Source organism: Sphaerulina musiva, assembly GCF_000320565.1.
Source record: "Sphaerulina musiva SO2202 unplaced genomic scaffold SEPMUscaffold_4, whole genome shotgun sequence".
NCBI lineage: Eukaryota > Fungi > Ascomycota > Dothideomycetes > Mycosphaerellales > Mycosphaerellaceae > Sphaerulina > Sphaerulina musiva.
Window position 1 is genome coordinate 1,558,582 of NW_016017386.1, and position 22,398 is coordinate 1,580,979.

At 51.8% G+C, this 22,398-nt stretch overlaps 6 protein-coding genes across 6 annotated transcripts; 2 read left to right on the top strand and 4 right to left on the bottom strand.

Annotated features, from left to right (window-relative positions):
- Positions 1–52: 52 nt before the first annotated feature.
- SEPMUDRAFT_148856 (acyl-CoA N-acyltransferase) lies at positions 53–1,718 on the bottom strand. The gene is made up of 2 exons (XM_016905188.1): positions 1,137–1,718; positions 53–716 (listed from the first exon to the last, which is right to left on the bottom strand). Exons 1-2 carry the CDS (start codon positions 1,425–1,427, stop codon positions 213–215), a joined length of 795 nt encoding a protein of 264 aa, XP_016761739.1. The 5' UTR covers positions 1,428–1,718; the 3' UTR covers positions 53–212.
- Positions 1,719–3,072: 1,354 nt separating this feature from the next.
- Positions 3,073–4,552, top strand: SEPMUDRAFT_43082 (uncharacterized protein; the record flags this gene model as incomplete). Its single annotated transcript, XM_016908886.1, has 2 exons — positions 3,073–3,700; positions 4,089–4,552. Coding segments are annotated over 2 exons (1,092 nt in total), but the record flags the coding sequence as incomplete, so codon positions are not given.
- A 574-nt stretch (positions 4,553–5,126) lies between these two features.
- SEPMUDRAFT_148860 (glutamate 5-kinase) lies at positions 5,127–7,399 on the top strand. The gene is made up of 2 exons (XM_016905189.1): positions 5,127–5,314; positions 5,387–7,399. Exons 1-2 carry the CDS (start codon positions 5,176–5,178, stop codon positions 6,745–6,747), a joined length of 1,500 nt encoding a protein of 499 aa, XP_016761741.1. The 5' UTR covers positions 5,127–5,175; the 3' UTR covers positions 6,748–7,399.
- A 1,266-nt stretch (positions 7,400–8,665) lies between these two features.
- On the bottom strand, positions 8,666–9,634 carry SEPMUDRAFT_163290 (uncharacterized protein; the record flags this gene model as incomplete). The annotated part of the gene is made up of 2 exons (XM_016908045.1): positions 8,666–8,692; positions 8,798–9,634. 2 exons carry the CDS (start codon positions 9,632–9,634, stop codon positions 8,666–8,668), a joined length of 864 nt encoding a protein of 287 aa, XP_016761742.1.
- Positions 9,635–12,298: 2,664 nt separating this feature from the next.
- Positions 12,299–16,475, bottom strand: SEPMUDRAFT_163291 (uncharacterized protein). Its single transcript, XM_016908046.1, has 2 exons — positions 15,810–16,475; positions 12,299–15,740 (listed from the first exon to the last, which is right to left on the bottom strand). The coding sequence occupies exons 1-2, from the start codon at positions 16,054–16,056 to the stop codon at positions 12,799–12,801; spliced, it is 3,189 nt and encodes a 1,062-aa protein (XP_016761743.1). The 5' UTR covers positions 16,057–16,475; the 3' UTR covers positions 12,299–12,798.
- A 2,384-nt stretch (positions 16,476–18,859) lies between these two features.
- SEPMUDRAFT_125356 (NAD(P)-binding protein) lies at positions 18,860–22,224 on the bottom strand. Its single transcript, XM_016901974.1, has 6 exons — positions 21,674–22,224; positions 20,600–21,619; positions 20,428–20,535; positions 19,952–20,336; positions 19,805–19,881; positions 18,860–19,722 (listed from the first exon to the last, which is right to left on the bottom strand). Exons 1-2 carry the CDS (start codon positions 22,181–22,183, stop codon positions 21,599–21,601), a joined length of 531 nt encoding a protein of 176 aa, XP_016761744.1. The 5' UTR covers positions 22,184–22,224; the 3' UTR covers positions 18,860–19,722; positions 19,805–19,881; positions 19,952–20,336; positions 20,428–20,535; positions 20,600–21,598.
- Between the last annotated feature and the right edge of the window lie 174 nt (positions 22,225–22,398).

Sequence of the window (22,398 nt, forward strand, 5' to 3'; positions counted from 1 at the left end):
TTCAGGGTAAGTAAGTCGTCACGGCATTTCAAGGGCACGGCCTTTTTCTTTTCTCTTTGCTCTATCTTCTTTTTTCTTTTTTCTTTTGAGAGGAAAGTACAACATGATAGATTCGTATCCTATCAATCAGTCACTCATATCGTTTATGATTCCAAGCATTTGCCGCATTATGTCTCCATCTCATATACGTCATCATCTTCGATTGGTCGGGGTTACTCGTCGTCCTCGATCGCGTTTATATCGATCGTCATATCATACCATCCACCCCCACCAAACTGGGCCTTGCTGGGCCCCAAACTGCGAAAACCAAATTGCTCATAATACGGTATCAAGTAATCGTGCGCAATCAATGCAACATGATCGGCTACACTCTGCGTTTTGAGTCGATGGAGATATGCCTTCATCAGCGTACTCCCCAAACTGCGTTTCTGATACTCGGGAAGCACCGCCAAGCTATGTATGCAGACTGTGCGGCCTTGCGATTTGTTCCCGAGCTTGGGATCGGGATTCTCCCGTGTAGGAATGGCCATATCGTCGTCCGTCACAGTTGCGTTGGTTGTCATGGTGGCTACAATGTGACCCAATAGGACTGATTTGCGCTCGGGTGCACCGCTGTATGCTGGGGACGCTGTGGAAGCCGTAGTGGCTTCGGAATTCTCCTCGGAGGTGAATATGCCCAGGGAGAGCTCGCCACAGTGCCTCAGACGGTAGTAGAACTGGGGGAATCAGTTAGCAATAGGCCTTTCGGAGCGTTCTGTATGCAGACTGCCCAGACCTCAAAAGGCCGTGCGTGCGGAGGCTTTCAGTTTTAGGAATGTGCAGGTGGCGGGCTATGTATGTGAAACGCGTGCAAGTGATACAGAAGTGGATGCTTCTGAACGCAATAGAGGCTTGGAAGGACATTGACGCCCAAGTGCAAGAAAGAGATGGGGGAGCCAGCCAACTCCCAACAGAACGTGTTGTAAAGAGAACGGAGAGGGGATTGCAGCAATGCTCTCGTATCAGGAAGCGGCTTGGCCATCCCTCTCAGACAAGAGCAGCACGACACCACGAAAGTAGAAGACAACGCATACCGCGAGAGCGTATCACCAACATGTCACTGCCGCAGTATGGCGTGCTTTGTGACAGAGACTGACCTTTTCTCGAGTGCATCGTTCGTGGGGCGGAAAGGCGGCGTCTTCCAGTCGGATACAGCTTTCAATATCGGAGAGGGAAAGCGTCTGGGTGTAGGGGTGGAGTGGATCGCGCTTTGCATTGCTCTGGCCCAGCTCGTCGATGTATTCGGTCGAGTCGGAGTCATAGTCGTGGTCGGGATCGGCAGTCAGATGTGAAGATCCGGCTTCCTTGTTTTGGCTTGACAGTTGAGGCATATTATCGAGAGTGTCCTCGGTGGCCTGCGAGAGCAATGAAGCCAGATCACGCGGCATGCTTGTCGGCGGAACTGCAGGGCCGGTATGGCGAGGACAGACAATTCTGCGACTGTGCAACCAGGTTCTGCGAAGACCAGCCGAGTGTTTGGCAGTACAGACCGATGTGCTGAGTGGCCTCCCGCGTGCTGTGCTGCAGGTGTCGTGCGTACTGGATGTAGCACAGTAACCCTAGCGTATGCAGTGTCGCTACGCTGATCACGAGCAAGATGAAGTCGACGTGGCGACTTCTGATGGTTTATGCCAAGGATGGGATATATAATAGACACTGATGAAATGCCTGGTATGGATGTATGTAGGTGCAGTACAGTAGTCATCAGCCAAAGGTACCTGAGTCTATCTCAAAAGCATACAAGCAGCCAAGATCGATCGGCACACAGGGATTTGACGGCAGTAGAACTCCCTTGTTACATAAGGTACCTCCTCTCCTGTAGGTGTACCCTTGGTTCCATGGATACCTCATGTACCTGAGTTACATATAGTGAGCCGCCACTCGGCGAGGGGCAGCAATCGTGTCTACCTCATGTTATAAAATAAAACTACTGCAGACAGGTATGCGTCGAGTCTGCATGCATCGCGAGACACAGTTCTGTATCGCTATCCAGGCGCACGGAACCTCACTACCTAACGCAACGCACGCAAGAGACGGCCAGCGCTCCATCATCCTCACCGACACGAGCAGTGCATGTCAGGCCCATAGTCCCACTCCCCATACTAGGAGGTATGCGACGCCATGCCATGCCACACCACGCCATGCCATGCCAGACCACGTGAGAAGCGGCAATAATAGTACCTATCTCATGGCCAAGTGAAGTGTGTGAGCCTGTGAAGTGCCCAAGAACCAACCTTAGGTACTGTTCGGCGCCGGTAAGCTCGTTCGTTCTTCTGCGCTGCTTACAGCTGCCTGCCTGTCGCCTGCCTGCCTGCCTGCTCTTTTGTACTTCTAGCTACAAATGTACGCCTACTGCTTCTGCTTCTGCTACATCATCATCACCACCACCACCACCACCACCACCTCCCAGCATTACTAACTCGACGCGGCCGTGTCCCGTTCAGTCTTCTCGCAGCTTCTGAGACGCGGGCCATTACATCGAGCTAGCAGCCTGGCCTGACCCCGACCCTTCACTGCCGCCACCTCCACCCTCTCGGACCATCCGTGTCTGTATTTGTTGGCCAGTCATGAGACTGTGGTAGCATCGACCATCCCACCCCCCGCGCCGACCGCCACCCACCTCCCCTTCTCGTTGTGTCTATCCTGAGCCAAGCGATTCTCCAGCAGCCTCCACCCAGCTATACGGGAGGAAAGAGAGCGGAACGAGCGAGCGAGCGAGCGCGCGCGAGAGATACAGAGAGAGGCAAGCGTCCATACGGGTGCGACTGTGCTTGCCGCCGGCATTCCAGCGGCATCCTGTCTGCTGCTGCTTCAGGCGACGTGCATATCTGAGCTCTCGCAAGGAAGTACGACAGAGGCAAAAGCACCGGCAACATGTGAGTACAACTAGCCACCATCCCTCAATATACGATCACACCGCACTGGCGATGGTCTCACCGCAAAAACATGCCTGTGCCACCCATTGCGCAACAACATCACCACCGCCATCACCACCACCAAGCACAGAGACAATATGTACACCCGAGCTGACCAGTGTGTGATCATGGCAGGACACGCATCACTATACAAATCATTGCTCCCAACCACCAGCTCGACCAGGAGCTCCTTAACCTGGACCTGCCCTCCGAGCTATCCGTCGGTGACCTCAAGAGCTTCGTGACTGCTGAGACTCAAATCCCTCAGACTGCCCAGCAGTTTTTCCTCAACAATCAAGCCCTACAAGACGACGCCAAAAGCTTAGACGACGCCGGCGTTAAGGATGGCGATCTGATTGCTATGCTCATGAGTCGGCCACCGCAGAACAATATGGGTGGGCAGAGGCGAGGCCCCCAACAGGGTACTGCGCGGAGAGGTCCAGCAAATAATACAGAGGAGATTGAGACCACGCGCCTCAGCATCTTGAGCAATCCGGGCGCTGTCAATCAGATCAGAGAACAACGACCTGCGCTACACGCTGCCATCAATGACCCGAATCGCTTCCGCGAAATATGGCTGGAGATGGTGAGAGAGGACTCCGATCGAGACCGCGAGCGTCAGGAGCAGATGCGGCTGCTGAATGAGGATCCTTTCAACATTGAAGCCCAACAGAAAATTGAAGAGATGATTCGGCAAGAGTCGGTGCAGGAGAACCTCCAGTTTGCGTACGAGCACAACCCGGAAGGTAGGTCTGATCATACTTCTATTGTAGCCAGGATTGTGGACAAACACGACATACATTGGTCAGCAACTAACTTTTGCAGTATTCGGAAGAGTCACTATGCTCTACATTCCCGTCGAGGTCAACAAGAAGCCTGTGAAGGCCTTCGTTGACTCTGGCGCGCAGACGACCATCATGTCTCCATCCTGTGCTGAGGCATGTGGCATTATGCGACTTATCGATAAGCGCTACTCTGGTATCGCCAAGGGCGTCGGCACTGCTCAAATTCTGGGCCGTGTGCACTCTGCGGATATACGGATCGGCAGTCAAACCATGTCCTGCTCTTTCACTGTCATGGAAGGCAAAGATGTTGACCTCCTACTTGGACTAGACATGCTGAAGCGGTTCCAAGCTGTGATCGACTTGCGGCAGAACAAGCTCATCTTCGGCGACGGCAACGATGTCCCGTTCCTAGGAGAGGCAGATCTCCCAAAGTTCTCTGAGGACGCACAGGCTGCTGAGCCGACGATCAAAGGGCCGAACGGCACTGAGATTGGGGCAAAGAGTGGCACCATTCAGCCAGCTGGCACGTCTGCTGCCGCAGCTTCGTCTTCTTCGGCTGCAAAGCACAGTGACTCTTTCCAAGGACAGGGTCAGACTCTTGGAGCGGGTGCTTCCAGCTCGAGGCCAGTTTCTGCAGCACCGGGCGCAGCGTCAGGCGCGGGTGCACCATCATCGGCAGCAGCAGTGGGGCACAGTAAGGAGAAGATTGAGCAGCTGCAGAATTTGGGATTCTCACAGCAACAAGCTGTTGCAGCATTGGATGCGTGCGATGGCAATGTTGAGTACGCGGCCGGCTTATTGTTCCAGTCCTAGAAGGAACCGTGGCTTCAGGCGCGCAGACGGAAATGACTCTTCGCTCAAGGTCAGAGCGGTTATGTGATCACGATATCAGATACCCAACTTCTCACGAGTGTATGAAAGTAGCTTAGAGCAAATAGCATTATTGGAAGCTGTCTTGTGCACGATACAGGAGGCAAAAATCGAGCATGGTCAAGTCGATTCCCGGGCAGGCAAAGAGTTTGAGATGAACCGAGCAAGGTGAACTCGACTCTCGCCTCCGTCAATGCGTCGACAGTACGCCCTGTGGTACTTGCTTCCGTACTAGGTACCTCTGCATTTATCACCACCATTCAGTTGAAATAATGGCTTTCTTTAGCCGACCCGACTGTATGGTTTACGGAAGTCTCCGTCCCGAGTCCTCATCTCTGCTTCGGCACGCTATTCCCCATTGGGTGGCGTTCCTGGGGCTCTAGAGCTTGCTTGTGATTGGCTCCTGTAGCGGAGGTCGCTTAGCAGCCACGACCGACATCGCTTCCTTGGCGGAAATGCTCACGAAGATCCCCTCGAAGATCCCTCGAAGATCACTCGTCATTCTCACAAGCTTCCACTTGCATGACTTGTTGCATTCGCTGAGATCACTCACCTCGGCTGCTCTGATGGAGCTGCCCAGCGCCCTACAAGTCAATGGGAGCACCATCGACTTACAAAAGCTGGAGCAGGGAGAGGTCAAGGGAGGCAGTACATTGGAAACGGCCAGAATGAAGGAGAAACATCTCACAATCGTGATCAAGCTTGGTATAGTACTAGTAAACGCTCTGAGGGGTCGGATCGAGGGGCATGGGATTGACTGTGCTAATGGTGGCCTAGGCACTTCATCCATAGTGGACGAGAAGACACACGAGCCGCTCCTGTCCACCCTATCCACCATTGTCGAAACCGCAATCAGCCTCCGCCATGAGGGCCACCGCGTGGTCATCTGCTCGTCAGGAGCCATTGGAATGGCCCTACGGCAGATGAACATGGAACGACGACCGAAACTGCTTCCTCAGATCCAGGCTCTTGCAGCTATAGGACAGTGCAAGCTCATGTCCATGTGGGACCAACTCTTCATGCATATGCGCCAGCCTGTCGCGCAGATCCTTCTCACCAGGAACGACATTGCCGATCGATCGCAATATCTCAATGCCCAGAACACTTTCCATGAATTACTCAACATGGGTGTCATTCCGATCGTCAACGAGAATGATACCCTTTCGGTACAGGAGATCAAGTTTGGAGATAACGACACTCTGAGTGCGATTACCGCGGGCATGGTACATGCGGATTACCTCTTCCTGATGACCGATGTGGACTGCTTGTACGACAAGAATCCCCGGAACAATCCAGATGCCAAAGCGATTGAGGTAGTCGAGGACATTGCAGAGCTCGCAGCGGATACCTCCAGCGCAGGTAGTTCATTAGGAACGGGCGGAATGAGTACGAAGATTGTGGCTGCTAGACTCGCAACAGCGGCTGGCGTAACTACAGTCATCACCAGGAGCAGTAACCCTGGCAATATCACGGCCATCGTGAGATACGTAGAAGCGCAAAAGAAGACAGCACGGAGCTTGGAACAGAGCGGTGAACTTCCCTCGAGTCCCAGGAGCGCTGCTGCGAAGACGCCCGCGCTTCAAACAACGCCCGTGGTAAACGGTACTGGTTCACACAGACTGGAGGAGCCAGGTTTGCCACCGCTGCATACTCGATTCCTGCCAGATCCACATCCAATTAGAGATCGCTACTTCTGGCTCCTGCACGGTCTCGCCCCGCACGGAACAGTATACATTGACCAGGGCGCGCACTCTGCCTTGCAATCTAAAACTGGACTTCTGCCTGTGGGTGTAGTTGATGTCGAAGGTCACTTCGGCCAACATGAGTGCGTCCGCATCATGGTGCTACCTTCCAAGGGTGCCCCTCTCAGCGAAGCTGAAGATGTGGGCAAGGCAGTAGTCAATTATTCGGCAATCGAAATCAAGAGGATTGCGGGTCATAGGAGTAGGGACATTGCTGATATTATAGGTTATGCCGACTCAGACTATGTGGCCGTGAGGGATAGTGTCGCGCTGTACAACAAGGAAATCAGTCGACCGGTGACTCCTATGCTGGACGAGTTGAAGGGCATGCGTATCGCAAGCACGAGCGACAAGCGGACCAGTATGGGTCGGCTGTCTAACTATGTCGGCGGCTGAGAGAGGCGAATGTTCACAGGGGCGTGTGAGCGAGGAGCCGCTGCTTCAACGTACCTGCTAATTATTTTTGCCCTTCTATTGTTGCTTATTGCGCGTTGCCGCTCGATTCTGGTCAAGCGCTCGTGAACGGAGAGAAATGGTCAACGAGTTCCATTTTGCACTCGGCATTGAGAAAGGTGCATGCTACCGCGGACTTATCAGCCTGCCAGTCGCGTGGGTTCCACCCAAGACTCACCACTGTTCATGTGGAGAGCAGAAGGTGATGTATCGCTTGGCAAGAAGAATCCGAGGCAAAGTCGACTGGGGGAGTGAAGGAAACTCTAGTCACTGCGCAGAGGCTGCCCAATACAGGATTGGAGGGACGACTGAGACACAAAATGTGGCATTGCCTTTTTCAGTCAACTGGCCCGCGAGGTACAGAATTGATCGTCGGCGCAGGACCATGCGTATGCTCTGGCGATTCAGAATATGGCGGAACATGTAGATTTTGAAAAGTCAAATTCTGTTCATGCTCCACCCAGACCTTCTCCACCCAGATCTTCATGTGTGGCAGATGTGTATGGCCTTCCTTCCGGGAACAGAAGGGTTCCTCTCGTGTACTGCATCCGTCGCACGACCCTGCGCCTTGTAAAGAAGGTTCGTTTATCAGAACGTGTGGTTTCTGCGTTCAAGATGAGACAAAACAATTAAACAACTAAACAAAACAACTAAACAGATGAAGAAACAACTACACAAATAAATAAAACAAGTAGACAAGTAAACAAATGAATAAAACAAGTAAACAGATAAATAAACAAGTAAACAAGTAGAAAAAACAACCTGGGGGACCGAGGTAGACAAAACAAGTAAACAACTGAAGTCGAAACATGCTCTGGTACCTGATACATGCAACAGGTACAGATACCTTATCCATTCATTCATTGATATAGAGGCGGACAAACGGGCGTTTTCAGCAGCAGCAGCAGCAAGCGGTAGCAGCAGCAGCAGCAGCAAGCCTAAAACTGTTTTAAATATCATTTCCAGACTCTAGTTGCTGCTCGACACTGCTGCTGCTGCTGCTGCTGCTGCTTTTAATCAAACATTTGATAGATAGCGTATATATAATCAAAGTCCAGCCACTTACTACTACCTGATAACCGCTACTAGGAGATACTACTACTACTACTACTACTATAACTACTACAAAAGTTATAGAACCCCGCTATATAAGCTGTATTTTCTGAAAGTGGAAATCGTACCTTAGGGAGGTTGTATACTTGAAATATAAGGCGGATTATCCTAGGGAAAGGGTTACTGTATAGGTAGTACCGTGTCATAGAGTAATTATAATCACAATATCTTTGTCTGCCTGTCTGTTTGTTTTTGTCTGCTATCTTTTGTCTACCCTAGGTAGGTAGTCTAGGTAACTAGACTGGACCGAACCGAACCGAATCGAACTACTGGAAAAAGCGAAATGGGGTCCATTCAGCGTGCTACCTAAGCATCAGTGACGCTCCCTCGATAATGCTGTGACGGCTGTCCAATTCCTTCAATTCCTTCAATAAATCGTGATTTCGACTCTTGAGATACAGATACAGATACACATACATGTACCTGATGTACGCCAGCCTTGGGAGAAGACTAGAAAGTCTTGGCATATTTCTTTTCCTTTCCTCTCCCTTGTTCTTTCCTTTCCTTCTTTCCCTCCATATTCTTTCCCTTCCCTCCATATTCATGTCATGCGTGTTGGGGGTTCTTTCCCCTATTCCACAAAACAAACCTAAAAAGCCCTTTCTCTTTCTTTTCCCCCCATGTTCCCGAAAACTCCCTCCAGCGCCATGCCATAATGTACAAATCAGTATGAAGATAAATGATGAATGTTTTAAAATCCAAAAGAAAAGAAGTTCGTCAACATGTCCTCGAATCACCTTGGGTGGTTTTAGTTTGTGCCGAAGAAACCCGCAGACTATAATTTTATTTTTCAAAAATGGTTAGCGGGTGGATCGAGCGAGAGTTATATCAAAGAAGGAAAAGAAGAAAACAAAAGAAAAAAAAGAGATAATTGTCTTACCAAGCATGTATCGCAAGCATCTCCAGAATTCCCACCTAATACATACCCATTGCAATTCCTCGCAACAAAGTAATAGCATTTCAAACAGCCCAGATCCGTCGGCACAGGGACATGATGATTCCCCTCGTATGCGGGAGCATAGCGTCTCGTAGCTGGTGGTGGTTGTGAGCGGGACGCTTGTCGAAGTCGTTCATGTCGCACAGGCGCACCTGCTTTCTGCGTCCTGGGAATTGCCGGTAAAGCTTTTCGCTCATACGCCAACACGTGGGCTGGTGGGCCAAAATTGGGAGGCGCAAAAGTCGTTTGGAGTCTTGGGAGAGTTGGTCGAGGAGGTCGTGTTGTTGTTGGAGGCGCTACAAAAGTCTCTTCCTCTACTGCCTCTTCTTTCTTTTCCTCGTCCTCCTTCTCCTCCAGTATCGGCGTCGAGGGACTCGAGGAGCTTGGTGGTTGGCTGTATATCGAACTCACAGACGCGGATCGCTGCAATTCATCCGACGTCTGGGGAAAGGTATGTCGATGATGCCGTTGTAAGATGTATCCAAACCTCTTCTTGGGACTACTGAGGAAGGACAAGGACTTTTTGCTTCGAATGCTGAGAGTGTCGCTGTTGCATTTCTCGCTCGGGGGTGATCGAAGGCTATACGAGGAAGCGGTGCTAATGGTCGAAAAGCTGCTCGAGTGGGAATGTAATGGGTAGTGTGCATCTCTGTAGGATGAAGTTGAAGTTGATGTGGATGTTGATGGTGATGATGTGTTGTGGGTGTCTCTGTACAGGCCGTCCAAGTAGGCCGGTCTCGAACCAACAACAGGCGATGATCGCGGTAGTGCCATAGTCATACTGGTGGTGTTAAGATCTGATCTGTAATCGATGCTGGTTCGAGAGAGCGCGCGGGGGAGGAAGATACAGCAGACTTGAAGCGCCAGTCTCCGGCAGCACGCAATGCACAATTGTCAGACAAGAAGGTGTGGTGTAGGCCTTTGTTTCAGGATACATGAAGGTGCTGCTGGTGCCCGAGACTTTGTTGATTCAGCGTGCCTGCTTGAGCGTTCTCAAACAAGGGAAGGGAAAAAAGGTAAAAAGGCAGGGCAGGTAGAAGAAGGCAGTTGGCAGCAGCAGTAGAGAGGGCAATTCTAGCCATATCCTGTCTCGTGTCTCATGATTGTTCTAGTGAACAAGCTTCACGGCGTGATATTAGCGTGGTAAGCCATGACTCGGGGGGGTTTGGTCAGAATGGAATCTGCTCAGCAAGACGGGCTTTCTGTCTCCGGACGAGTAGGTAGAACTATACGGTACCTGCTCTGCTGTACCTGAGCCCCAGCATAGATGGATAGGAGGTCATAGTAGAACTCGAACCATGGTCGCGCGTAACATGGTGCTCGTGTATCCGCACCAGCATAGCATCATGGCATCGCATCATTTCCCTTCTTGTTCTGTGTGAATCCTGCGTATCCATGTCCAGTACAGTGTGCAGGATGGAGCAGTGAACCGTCTGTACCGTCTGTACCGTCGGTGTAACGGTGTGTATAGCTTGGCGCGTTCGGCAGATCGCCCATACGTTTCACCAACGAGCCAATTCGTACATGCACAGAATGCACCAAGGCCTGACAGCCGCTTCCACCTGCAGGGGTCAAGCCCAACATGAAAACTTGATACTGTAGGAGGTAGGAGGAAGGCTCAGGAAGGTGAGGTACCTTTTACATGTTACTCCGGTTACAGACATGAGGCTGGGAGTGGCCCTGTTTCCAGCAGTCTTGGTCGCTGATTAGTTCCATATTCGATTCTGGATATTGTGTGTACCGTGTGGATCCTTGCTCCCACCACCAAACTCATGCAAGCTGGCAGGCGAGGTCTCTTGCGAGTTCGTTCGCAAGTTGTGATCATCATCCGAATATGCGAATAATGCGATGCCACCCAGAGCCAAGGCCAGGGCCCGCTCTCTCAACTCCCAGCCCGGTCTAGTATCAATCCCACACTACTGCAGGTCACTGCAGGTCGCTGCAGATTGCTGCAGGGCGGCGTGTGCGCGCCACGTTTCACGGTTGTGGAAAGTTCAAAAAGGCTTGATGGAAGGCTGGCCTGGCCGTCAACTGCACACGTGTGGATGTGTGTGTGAATAATGTATACTGTCTGTGAATGCAATGTGTGAGTGTGTCTGTGCAATGACCGATGCCTTCCGGTGACCGAAGAAGCAGCCCCGATTGCGGACATGTCGTATACACTAGAACTAGCGTTCCAATGTAATCGAGCACAGTCTCCTCGGAGGTACCTCCTACTCCTACCTCCTAGAAGACCAGAAGTTAGGAGAGAAGGTAGATGCCACACTCTACGCGAGGTCATCAAATGTCCAATGTCATCTCCACTTCAACAGGGACTGGCCTTGTACCTGGTAGGTTTGATAACACACCCCTCCTTATCCTCCCCCGTCCTCTACTACTTGAGATCGGACAGATCCCATACTACATAGAACGATCTGGCAGAGAACTGCACGAAAAAAACCGGGTTATTATCATACCAGGTATGCAACTAATCTGCACACGTGCAGCTTGTACTACTATAGTATGTATATATGTACGTAAGGTAGGTATCCCAGTGGCCAAGTTACAAGGATGTCTTATTCACTCTTGTGTAGGCGGCTAACAGTCGGCAGCGCAGCAGGAGAACGAACTCCCTAGTTGGGGAGAAATACCAGGTATGAACATTGCCGAGTCTGCCGACTTGGTGTTCAACATCATCCCGGTATACTTCTACATATAATCAAGTTCTATCACAATTCCATGTATACCTTATACAGTAGACGCGTAACACACAGTAGATGATGACCTACGAACATGGTAGAGATGCCTTTGGTTGGCTGGCTGCTACTGTTTGTCTATTATATTTATACGAATACACTAATTGTAGTGATAATCACTAGGTAACCAGGTCTGGGAGAGATGCTTCAAGACAGGATCCCCTTTACTACCGACGGTTCATCTACGTCCTCGATGACGACTTTTGTTGTTGTTGTTGTTGTTGTTGTTGTTGACAATATCAAAGTCTATACCTACCTTCACAAGACCAACCAAGCACCGCAGCTCCACTACAGACACTGACTCACTCCACCTGCCCGATGCCAAGATCAAGTATGAATGACAAAGTCTCGTCGCGTCGCGTGCAGCTGCTCGAGTTTGCACTGTATCTACAAATGACTCGCGGCCAGGAGTAGACTACTATTTCCGGGACGTTGGACTTTTTTTGTTCTAGAAAAGTCTAGGTCGGGCTCTACTGACAAACATCCCATCCGATCGTCTGCTACCTCAATGAGAAATAATGATCATCATCATCAGTCAGGTCCGGAGAAGAAAAAAAGGCGCCCGAGATCGATCGCAGCTTACCTATAGAAAGACTTAATGAATTTTCGAGAAACCCGACAACTTGAATTCGTACATTTGGCAAAAAAATAAGGTACAAAAAACAAAAGTCTGGGCAAATCTCTGCGTACATTTACATATCGGCTACCACTACTACCTACATCCCCCACCACCATCGAATGAATGTTACCTAGTGTTGTTGTTGTTGTCGTCCAAAGTCATCCACAACTGACCAAGGTAGGTACCCACCCAGACGGACAGCCGAATCGACCCAAAAGCCACACAAAGACGACAACAACAAAACACACCAAAAAAGTCGTCCAAATACATACGCATCGATGCAAGGGTATCACTATTGCCTCCCAGATAGATCCCAAAAAAAAGTGGATCACAAAATTCGTACGCCATTAATTTCCCCGCTCTGAATGTGTGTGTGTGTGTGTGTGTGTGTGTGTTTTCTTCCCCCAGATCCCTCCATCCCGAGATCATAGATGCATGTCGAAAGCACAGATAGCCATCCACTGTTTACTTTTTTCCTGTTTCGTAATCATGATCAAGAAGAGGCCTGCCTGCCTGCTCGTCCCAGTAATGCATTGATTTTTCCTTGGTTTTTTCTTTTTGCTCGCTGTACCGCCCGCCCACGCACTCACTCATGCATATTGATGTCGAAGATTTTTTTCTTGTTGATTCTTGTACTGCTCCAGCTCCTGATTAATCCCAGGCCACAACAACTCCATGCATGACCCGAGCATGATACTCGATTCGTGGAGGAGCTCCCATCGCGGTTTCTCAAAACAATCACGCATCAATATCAGAAGGCCAACAATGTGATTGCGATCCTTCATCTGCATCAAGTCGTCGGGCCCTGCAATGCGACCAATACGCGTCAGATACTGCTGCATGTCCCACACTTGTGCCTCTGGGCTGACGAGGCTGTAGTTCGGTGCGACAACCGGTCCGTCCAGCGCATACCCGTACGCCCACACAATCATGCAGGCATAGTACAGGATGTAAGGACGGTTCAGCAAGTAGTCGTCCCTCGCGCTGTAAGCGAACGTGATTACATGCGGTGTCTGTTCCTCCAGCTTCGCGGGATTCATACCAGGCATCAGAACCTCAATCAGGAAGCGCGAGGCATAATACACGGCATCGCGCGCGCGTGCAGACTGTGCCCACTCGCGCATGCGTTTCTGCGCGCCGACCCGATCGGACTCGATTACAACGCGTCCCAGCGCACGTTTCGACCCTGCAAACATCTCACAATCCACAATGTCCACGTGCATCGCCATGTGCGCGAGACTATGCAGGCACGTCCGGGACTCGAAAACATTGTCACGATGGTCCTTGTGGCAAGTCGACTTGTTGCTCGTCTGCTCGGCCGGTTCGGGCTTCACTAACGCCTCGTCAAAGTCACGGCGCCAGAAGTCGAAAGCATGCGTCAGATTCGTGCGCCACCTGGTCGGATTTCCCATGGAGCTTTGCGCGGAGATGGCTGTGACCTGCAAGTCTCGATTGTTCATGTGCCATGTCACGTTGAGCAGTCCCGCCATCAATATGACCCGCCCGAATACGTTCGTCCGGACCTTCTGGCCGTTGAGCGTCTTCTTCAGCCCTTCCAGAAAGGTGGTCCCGCGGAAACCATTGGCAGCAAGGCTCTGTTCCGCACGCTGGACCTCCGCACCACTCTCGGCCGCCCACAGTGCCTCATCACAGGGCAGAGGCAGACGCAAATCATGCGGAGACATGATAGCAGAGTGCCCAAATAGAGTCGCGTGGGTCGAGTCGATGACAAATGCAGCGTATGCAACGCGTCGAGTTGCCTCTGCAGTGATCCATCGATTCCACCACGCGTCCGGTGTGTTCTGGCCGCTGGTGTTGATGCTGCCGTCGGGTCCCGGTGGCGTTCTGGTCGGATCTGAAAGAGCCTCATCATTGGCACCCCGGCCGATGAGCGAGGAGCCTCTTCGCATCACGGTGAGGGTCGTCGCGTGATGCACATGTGCCCTTTCGTGTAGCACTCTTGTGCTGTACATCTTCTCGAACAATTCGAGAAGTAGCATGGTTTGAAATGTCCAAAGTTTCGCCGTGGGTCTAAACTCTGCATCCTTGAACACCTCCCACCGGATGTGATAGGCGCAGAAAAACGACAACTCCGCACAGATCCTGATGTGCTCGGTGGTGTGCGTGCGGTCGAGGCAGCATGCACCTAGACACATCATCGCCATCAAAAGCAAATCAGGACATGTGTCTGCATTGAAAGACGGACGATGCATGATCGGCATCTGCTGATGTATGTGTATCCAGAAGCTGGTCAGATACGTCTTGAGCATGTCCATGCTCAATGGGTGCTTGGGATCCGTAATGTCGCCAGACATGAATTCTTCTTTCATCTTGCGCCCAGGCATACGCTCAATGTCCTCCCATGAACGTGTCATCGCGATGAGTCGGTTCTGCTTCTTCTCTGACAAACTGCACTCGCGCATGCTCAAGTCCATGGCATAGATCTTGGGTGAAGTGTCGTCCACATGCGTCGTTGCAGAATACTGATTTAGTGCCGCGTCATTGCCCTCTACCTTTGGTAAGTGGGCACCCGGCATTTGCGTGCCGTACGGCACATCAGGCGGCGATGGGGGCACATCGAATGCCATGCCACTGCTCTCCATTAAATTCGCAAACAGCATGTCATCTATAGCCTGCGGCGAACGGTTGAACCCATCTGTCCCAAATACGGGCATGGCATTATAGCTACCCATGAATTGACCCATAATATCATATTCTGGAACCATGTTGCTAGGTCCAGCGCCGCTCATCTGGTATGCGTATCCTGACTGAACAGAAGATGGTGACATGGCATTTGCTGGCGGTGGCATACCAAATGGTGGCAGAGGTGGCAGAGGTGTCTTCGCAAGATTCGTCTGATATTGTTGACCATGGGTTGCCGGGCCTGGCGCTTGATATGCCTGTTGAGTGTACATTGCAGATGAAATCTGTTGACCAGGAACTGGGGGTGGATGCATGGGAAGTGGTTGCGTGTAGCGATTCGTCATCGGCCCAGGGCGGCCGAACTTGTTGTCCATGCTGTAGCGCCGGCCGTCACTGGACGACTGAGATGACATGTCTTGTCCGTTGGTGAAGGTGTTCTGGTAAACATTGTACGATCCGGTGGCAGCCAGCTGTGAATCCCCACCAGGCGCGACGCCATGCTGCACCGACTGCAACGAAGGAAGCTGTTGGGTCTGCTGCGATGGGTCAGGATAGTGCTGTTGATCGCCTGCAGTGGCATACGGGCTCTGATTTTGTGGTGCGACAGGCGCATTGTAAGAGTTCGAGTCCTGGAATGTCGCCTGTTGGCCAGGATGCGCCGAGTCCACCGGCGACGATGTAATGTTGGTCGTCGCTCCAGAGATCACAGAGTCGTTTGCCGTGATGGAGCCCGCATGCTGCTGTCGTTGGCTGTTCATAAAGGCATCCTTGCGTTGGAGATGAGACCCTTTGGCCGTGTGGCGCTCTTTGTGTCTCGCGCACAGATCAGCCCGTACAAAGTTGCGGTCGCATCCTGGAAAATCGCAGTAGTATATCTGTTTCGGCGTATCTGGTGGGCATCGTCAGCGTGTGCGATCAGGGTCGCAACCCATTGGGTTTGACTTCGGGAGATACGAACGGTTCAACTGATGCCTATACAGGTGCTCGGCGCGAGAGTAGGACTTGCCACAGCTGGGCTGCGGGCACTCGTACTTCTTGTCCGTGATCTTGATGACCCGTCGCTTTTTCTTTGATCTCTTGGAAGGGCCCTCGTCCATTTCGTGTTCCGCGTCCTCCATCTCCATCTCGTCGTCGTCTTTGCTACTGGCGGGCCGCGACCCCGGCGGCGGCACTGCCTCCGCGTTCTTCGCTGGTCCGACGTCCATAGTCCCGCCGCGTGTATGCCGTGCTGTACCGGCTGCTTTCGGTCGCGATGCGCGTGCTGTAGGTGCTGCTGCTGCTGCCGCCGCAGGAAGGGTTCGCCGTCGCTCGCGAGTCGCGCGTCTCTAGGTAGCGTTGCATCAGTCTGTCGCTAGTATAGCAGTCTCTCGCGACCCTCGTCATCTCCCAGCTGCAGCTACGGGCGGCGGTATGTAGCGACACGACGGCGTCGGTCGGGCAGTCACGAGGTGGCAATGGATGACGGAGTGGGCAGACAGGCAGACAGGCACGAGATGACCTATGGCTGGATGACCACTACAACATCAAAGATCAGCCTCGCAATGCGGGCGAGGATGTCGAGGGCACACAGATGCGGAGGTGGACCCAATGACTGTGCGAGAACCGGCTGCCAATGCGATCCGAGAGCCAGCGGGCCTTGATCCACGCCTGGTCGTACAAGATATTGCTGAATGCGGAGGTTCTGGTTGTCTTGCTACATGTATTATTTCAAGGCGATGGATGAGGCGGCTCAGCCGTTCACTCAAGTGGGGAAAAGGAAGGCGTGGGGGTAGCCTCCTTGCTAGCTAGTTCGGGTTCTGGCATCGAAAAAGTCACTACTCCTTCGCATTGATGGGTGACGCCGAAACGCGCCTCGCAGGACCATTATTTTTATTGCTCGCCAACGATCCGGTAGGGACGGAGGACTGTTGTGCAAGGGGAAGGCCGCAGCGAAGTCACGCACACAACGAGGCCATCCTGCTGACTTCTGCGCGCTGCCATTGGTCTTTGCAAGCCATCATCCAAGCATCCATCGTCACACCTTGCAGACTTGCATACCGCTCTGCATAGGCTGAACAACAGCGGGGAAGCAAGTTACAAATGTCAAATGGCCTCTTATTACACTTTATGCTACACGGCGCCAGAGAGATCTGATTCGCCAATAATAGATGGAACTGCCGCCGCATGCCTGTTCTTGCGAAACGCGTTCTGCGCCAATAATAATGGGTCGGCGGAGGCTTATACCAGGACGTACTCAAGGCGAGCTGCGACGGTAGACCACTTATTACAAGCTCACCGACGCGTCCAACTAGTCCTCCTACCTCCTAGTTCCGGCGCACATTGTCACAGATGGTTGAGTTCTCAGCAGCGGCAGCATGCTAGTGAGCAGCATCGGCGCAGGTCCTGTGCAGCCTGCATGCTGCATGATGCTAAACCCGAACTCTCCAGCCGTAACAAATTATCACAACTAATGTACAGGTACAGTACATGTACCTGTCAGAACATCCACCAGGCGGCTGTTGGAATTCCTACCATGAGCACAAGGCCATCACACTGTTGGCAACCAGCAGTACCTCTATCACTATCGAATCTCTGGCGAAGAAGCTGCACATCTGGCTACCAGGCGCTGCGAATCCGACCAAAACTCATGCCCTCTGAAATGCCTTCAAATTGAGCCAGGGAATTGGCTGTTCAGGGTGAGATGCTGCCGGAACTTCACGTTTCTTCAGATCGAAACGCTCCCCGGATTTCAATGCTGGGTACGAACCGTCCAGATTTTGCAAGCAACAAATCCCTCAATGCCCGCAAGTCATTTCGTTGTGGAGTAAGCATTACAATTTACCACCCCCACGCGCCTAGCGCGGCATTGCGGAGGAAAAATAATACTGCCTCTTCACACATCCGAGTGGACCAAGCTAAAGACGGCAAATGGCGAGTTTGGAAATCTGACGAATGAGAGTGTCACTTCGGCTCTTGGCACATCTCCCGTCCGGCTCTCTTCCTTCGGATGCGCGAAGAGGCTGTAGTTGAGTTTCTTGGCGCTCGGGCCTCATCTGAAGACTGGAGCTACGATCGGACAGTGTTCAGTTGATCTTTTTCGCATGTGCGCTCACTACGAGCACAATTCCAATCACTCGATCGTGATCGGTGTATCTATGGCAGCCTAAATGGAGACGGAACAACAGCTACCACCTATAACGGCCGTTAGATCTATGGTGGCGTTACCGAAAACAAGTCAAGATGACATTTTGTTACCTACTAACCTCACAGGTTACAAGCTTCTGCACGGTACTAGTATACCTAAAGCGTGGATAGACATGGAGGAGAGTTTAGTAGTGGCGTTCCTGCTGGCCCTGCTCGCGCACATGCGCAGTATAGAAATGATCACCGCACGACAAGGAGTTCATCAAGAGCAATCGGATATGATCAAGTCCTGCGCCGTGCAAGCCCTTCCATGCAAAAAAGCTTCACGTTCGGCTCCGGCTCGCTCTTGTGGCATTCGATGGCGTGCGGCTCGCGTGTACGGTGCCCTATTGCGAGTTTGGGCAGCAATTATGATTATTATGTACAGTACCTACATATCGCATCCATGATCCAGGCTCCTGGGTTCCCTCGTGATCGATTCCTGGTCATCGACATGTTACTGCGCGTTCTTTCGGACCAATTTCCGTCTCAGCATCATCATTGACGTGTTCTCGTGTTGACACCGCTGCATATAATATGGCTGAGGAACCACATGTGATCAAGTGCTCGAGGAATTGGTCACCGTATCTTCCTATACGATTACATTACTGACGGGAGGCGCCTTGCTCAGAGTGGCGGAAATGCCTTACCGCTTTTTTTCTTCTCTTCCTTCTTTGCTTTTTTCTTTCCAGACGGTGCTGCTCCGCGTCACCGGGCATAGTTGGATAATATACCGGCATATATTGAACTCCCCCCTCCCTATATATTCGATGGAAGCACGAAGACCCGACATGCAGTCTGCCAACTCTGCTAGAGCCGGCGCTATGCGTCAGAAAATGCTCCGAAATTGCGTCACCTCAGACCACGAGACGCCTCCGCCATGTCTCAGCCGTGCCATTTCACAGGACATACTTCACACCACTGCTGTGACACGTCTGCAATGTTAACCCGAACCAGTCGAACACGCAGGCACGCGCGAGCATCCATCAGGATCAGTAGCAGCCGTCCCTGGCAGACATCACGCCTACACTGCGTACACATGAGGTCCAAAGAAGCTTGGAATATCGAGGAACAAATACCTACCCACCTTACCTAGGTATATATGCTATCAGGCAAAGGTTCACTCTGGCTGGTGCATCAATGTCAAGACTCTGGGGTCTATCGAGAATGTATATTGGCCCCAGAAGAGTAGGTACAACAGGAAAAACGCGGGCGCCCTCAGCAGACGGGGCATTTCCAGCGTATCCAGATTGACAAATTTGAGATAACTGAAGTACGCCTCTGTTATGGACGGACAACTCGATACCAACAGCACACCACATTAAATGTCAAGACTGCTAGCTACCTGTAGCTTGAGAGCACCTTTCACGTTCTCATCCAACTTGGATGACACTAGCTGGCTGCAGGCCTGGTTCAGGTGATGCTCACTTGGCCGCGGGACCTTCCAGTGGAATGAGCTCTCGGCATCGACTTGAAACGAGAATCGAAAACTCGATACATGGACGCTGTGTGCTTACTGCTTACTGTCATAGTCCGCATATGCCACCGATGTAGTTCCCTCGACCTGACTGGCGGTACTTCTTGGCCTGCAGCCTACATACCTGGTTACTACTTTGCTACATCTTATTAGCCGAATGCCGACTTCACGTGGACGAACCCTGCTGGAAGGCCTCGTTCGACGTTCGGTACTTTTTAGTAAACCGTTCCTGGTATGTTTACTAGTCTCGTTAGGTACTCTCGTAGGAGTGCATCGCCTTGTCCTAGGAAGAAAAAAAAAGTAACGAGATATAGCCCTCGCATGATCGTCGGCCATGAAAGGTTTTGCGCCTGGACCGACGACTAGGACCCTGGGGAAGGTCTCAAGTGTGGTGCGCTCCAGCCTCCAGCCAAATGAAACCGAAATGCTAAAATGTAGACTTGTGGTGTCTCTGCCACTAGCTTGACCGCGCCCTTTGGCCTGCTGTACCAGTGAGAGACGCGGATCTTGAATTGGCGAATGGCATATGATGAAAAGCCTGACAGCGGCTGTCAGCGCGTTTAGCTCGCCCACGTGGAATCGCATATACTAAAGTCTGTAGCAGCCGGTAGTGAGCAACTGATCTGATTCCTCATCCCTCCATCCAAAGAGAACGCACGCACTGTCTGACGAACCACACTATCCGAGACAAGATGCTGCTCACGACCATCCTCTTCGGCCTACCGCTCATCGGATTCGCCTGCGCAAAAACTGCGCAGCCATTTCCTACACCTCAGGTCGAGAAAAGATTGGAACCATATTGCGTCAACGGTGTGCGAGGCCCACCAAGTAAGACTTGGGATAGCGGTAAGTTTATATTCATGCATACATCAGATACATACCACCATACCCCATCGAGCAGCATGAAACTGACCCGTTACTTTCTTCTATTGAAAAGCCCAGAAATGCACTGAAGCATGCTACTTCGTCGAAAGTTCCAACAACGCCAAATGCAGAGGCAGGTGTAGCAACGTGGGAAGACCTGGACAAGTTTGGGCATGCAAAGGTGAGTTATTTGGCGCAACATTACCTATCTGTAGTTTTGCAGTGCTTGATCTGACGCAACGTAGCTAAATGATTCATCAACACGCGTCGGATGCGTCCTGATACAAGATGGGAGAGGGAATCTGATAATAATACCATATGACAATATCGCTTGACATTGTGGTCGGCGTGTGTATGTTTTACTCTTGGCTCCGTGGCTGGTGGGCGCAGTCTTGGAAATTCGAGAGTCGGCTATCGGACACTCACAGAGCAAGGAGGAAATACGAAAGGAAGAAAAAGAGCGAGCTTCCGCTGTCGGCGTTGTAGTCGGCATGTTCGGACGTATACTACGGTCGTATCACTGACTTGATCGGGACTGGGATGGGCGATCCGTGAAGTCAAAAATGCGATTCTGATTAGGTGAGGACGAGACAAGCCTGTTGCGCATCTCTCGGGTTGGCTGGTCGCTCGGCAATACGAAGGCTTTCAAGAAGGGGGAGATACGTAAGGTACATGTAGGTATGCCGTCTTGCGTCTTTGGATACATTGTTTTGCTTGGCAGCTGATCCTTGGACTCCATAATGCCTGTAAGTGATTCACTGCAGTATGCAGTTCCAACTTCCCAGTCCTAGGGTCTCTTGGAGTCCTGCGTCGCGCTAGTGGCGAAGCCCTATTTTCTCGATCGTTCCTTCAAGGAATGGTTCTCCTTGGCCACTCATCGACTGAGGGGTCGAGTACTATCCATCGGCAGTGATTGTCCCGAATGAGCGACAACGTCTCGTCTCGCTCCTTCTAGCAGCATGCCCATCCCTGGATTCGGCGTAGCACTATGGCTCTGCTAGAGCAGCGGCCTGCCTTGTGACAGAGGTAAGGTATAGTCCTATAGGGATACACCAGCATTCACGCTGTACTGTGCTTGCGCGGAAGCCATGCCTGTTGACTTCGGCCTTGATCTGCGATTCTATCCTTCCAGATTGGCCAGTACTCTTCTGATTCGTATGTTCTCAGTTCTGCCAACGCGGTCCATAACATGCTTCTTGACTCTGGCCTTTCTCCCGATGACAGGTTCTGTGTGGAGAGGTCGTTTAGAGACGCGATGTCCTCCTTTACTGCACACGTTAGTCCATCGATCTCACCTTGACTTCAAGCTGCACTTGCCGTTTTTTACTGGCATGATCACGATTCTCCGTGACAGATAACTTCTTAGCAGCTGCCATCGCGGTGTCTCCATCTACGAGCACGCACCAGCCTTCGCCGCCCACTGTGCCGTCTGCATAGCCTCCGACAGCAGCATTGGGCCAGTGCTCAATGGCATAGTCGAGCTCATTGTCGGTGAAGCTGCCTGGCTGCAACCACACGGATAAGATGCCGGCTTCTTTCGCTTCTCGTAGAAGCTTTGCAGTCACAGGCGGAGGCGTGATGACACTCAGGCTGGTGCTGGCGGGATGCGAGACGGCAGAGGGCGAAGGAACGGTGTCGAAAGTCTGACTCTGGCAGGTGATGCTCGGCGAGGTCGGGTTCAGAGGAATTGCGGGCAGATCGTGCTGCAAGTACCAGGCGAAGATGCGATGACCAAACTTGGACGGAGTCGATGAAGCGCCCGCGACAGCGAAATGCGAGGCGGAGAAGAATTTGGCGGCAGCTGCGCGCATGTCAATAGCTTTGGCCATGTCGATATCAATACTGGTGAAGCACGTATTCTAGGAAGAAGCACATGTACATAAAAATAAAGGTGAGGCATGATATGAGTAGATGCTGGTGCAGATGACGTGACAGCATGGACGCGTGCTCGACCGAGGCATTTGGTGATACCTAGTAAGGTATGACATGTACTCCTTTGCGCACCACCATAACGCTCTTCTCTACTCACACACATGCACCAATG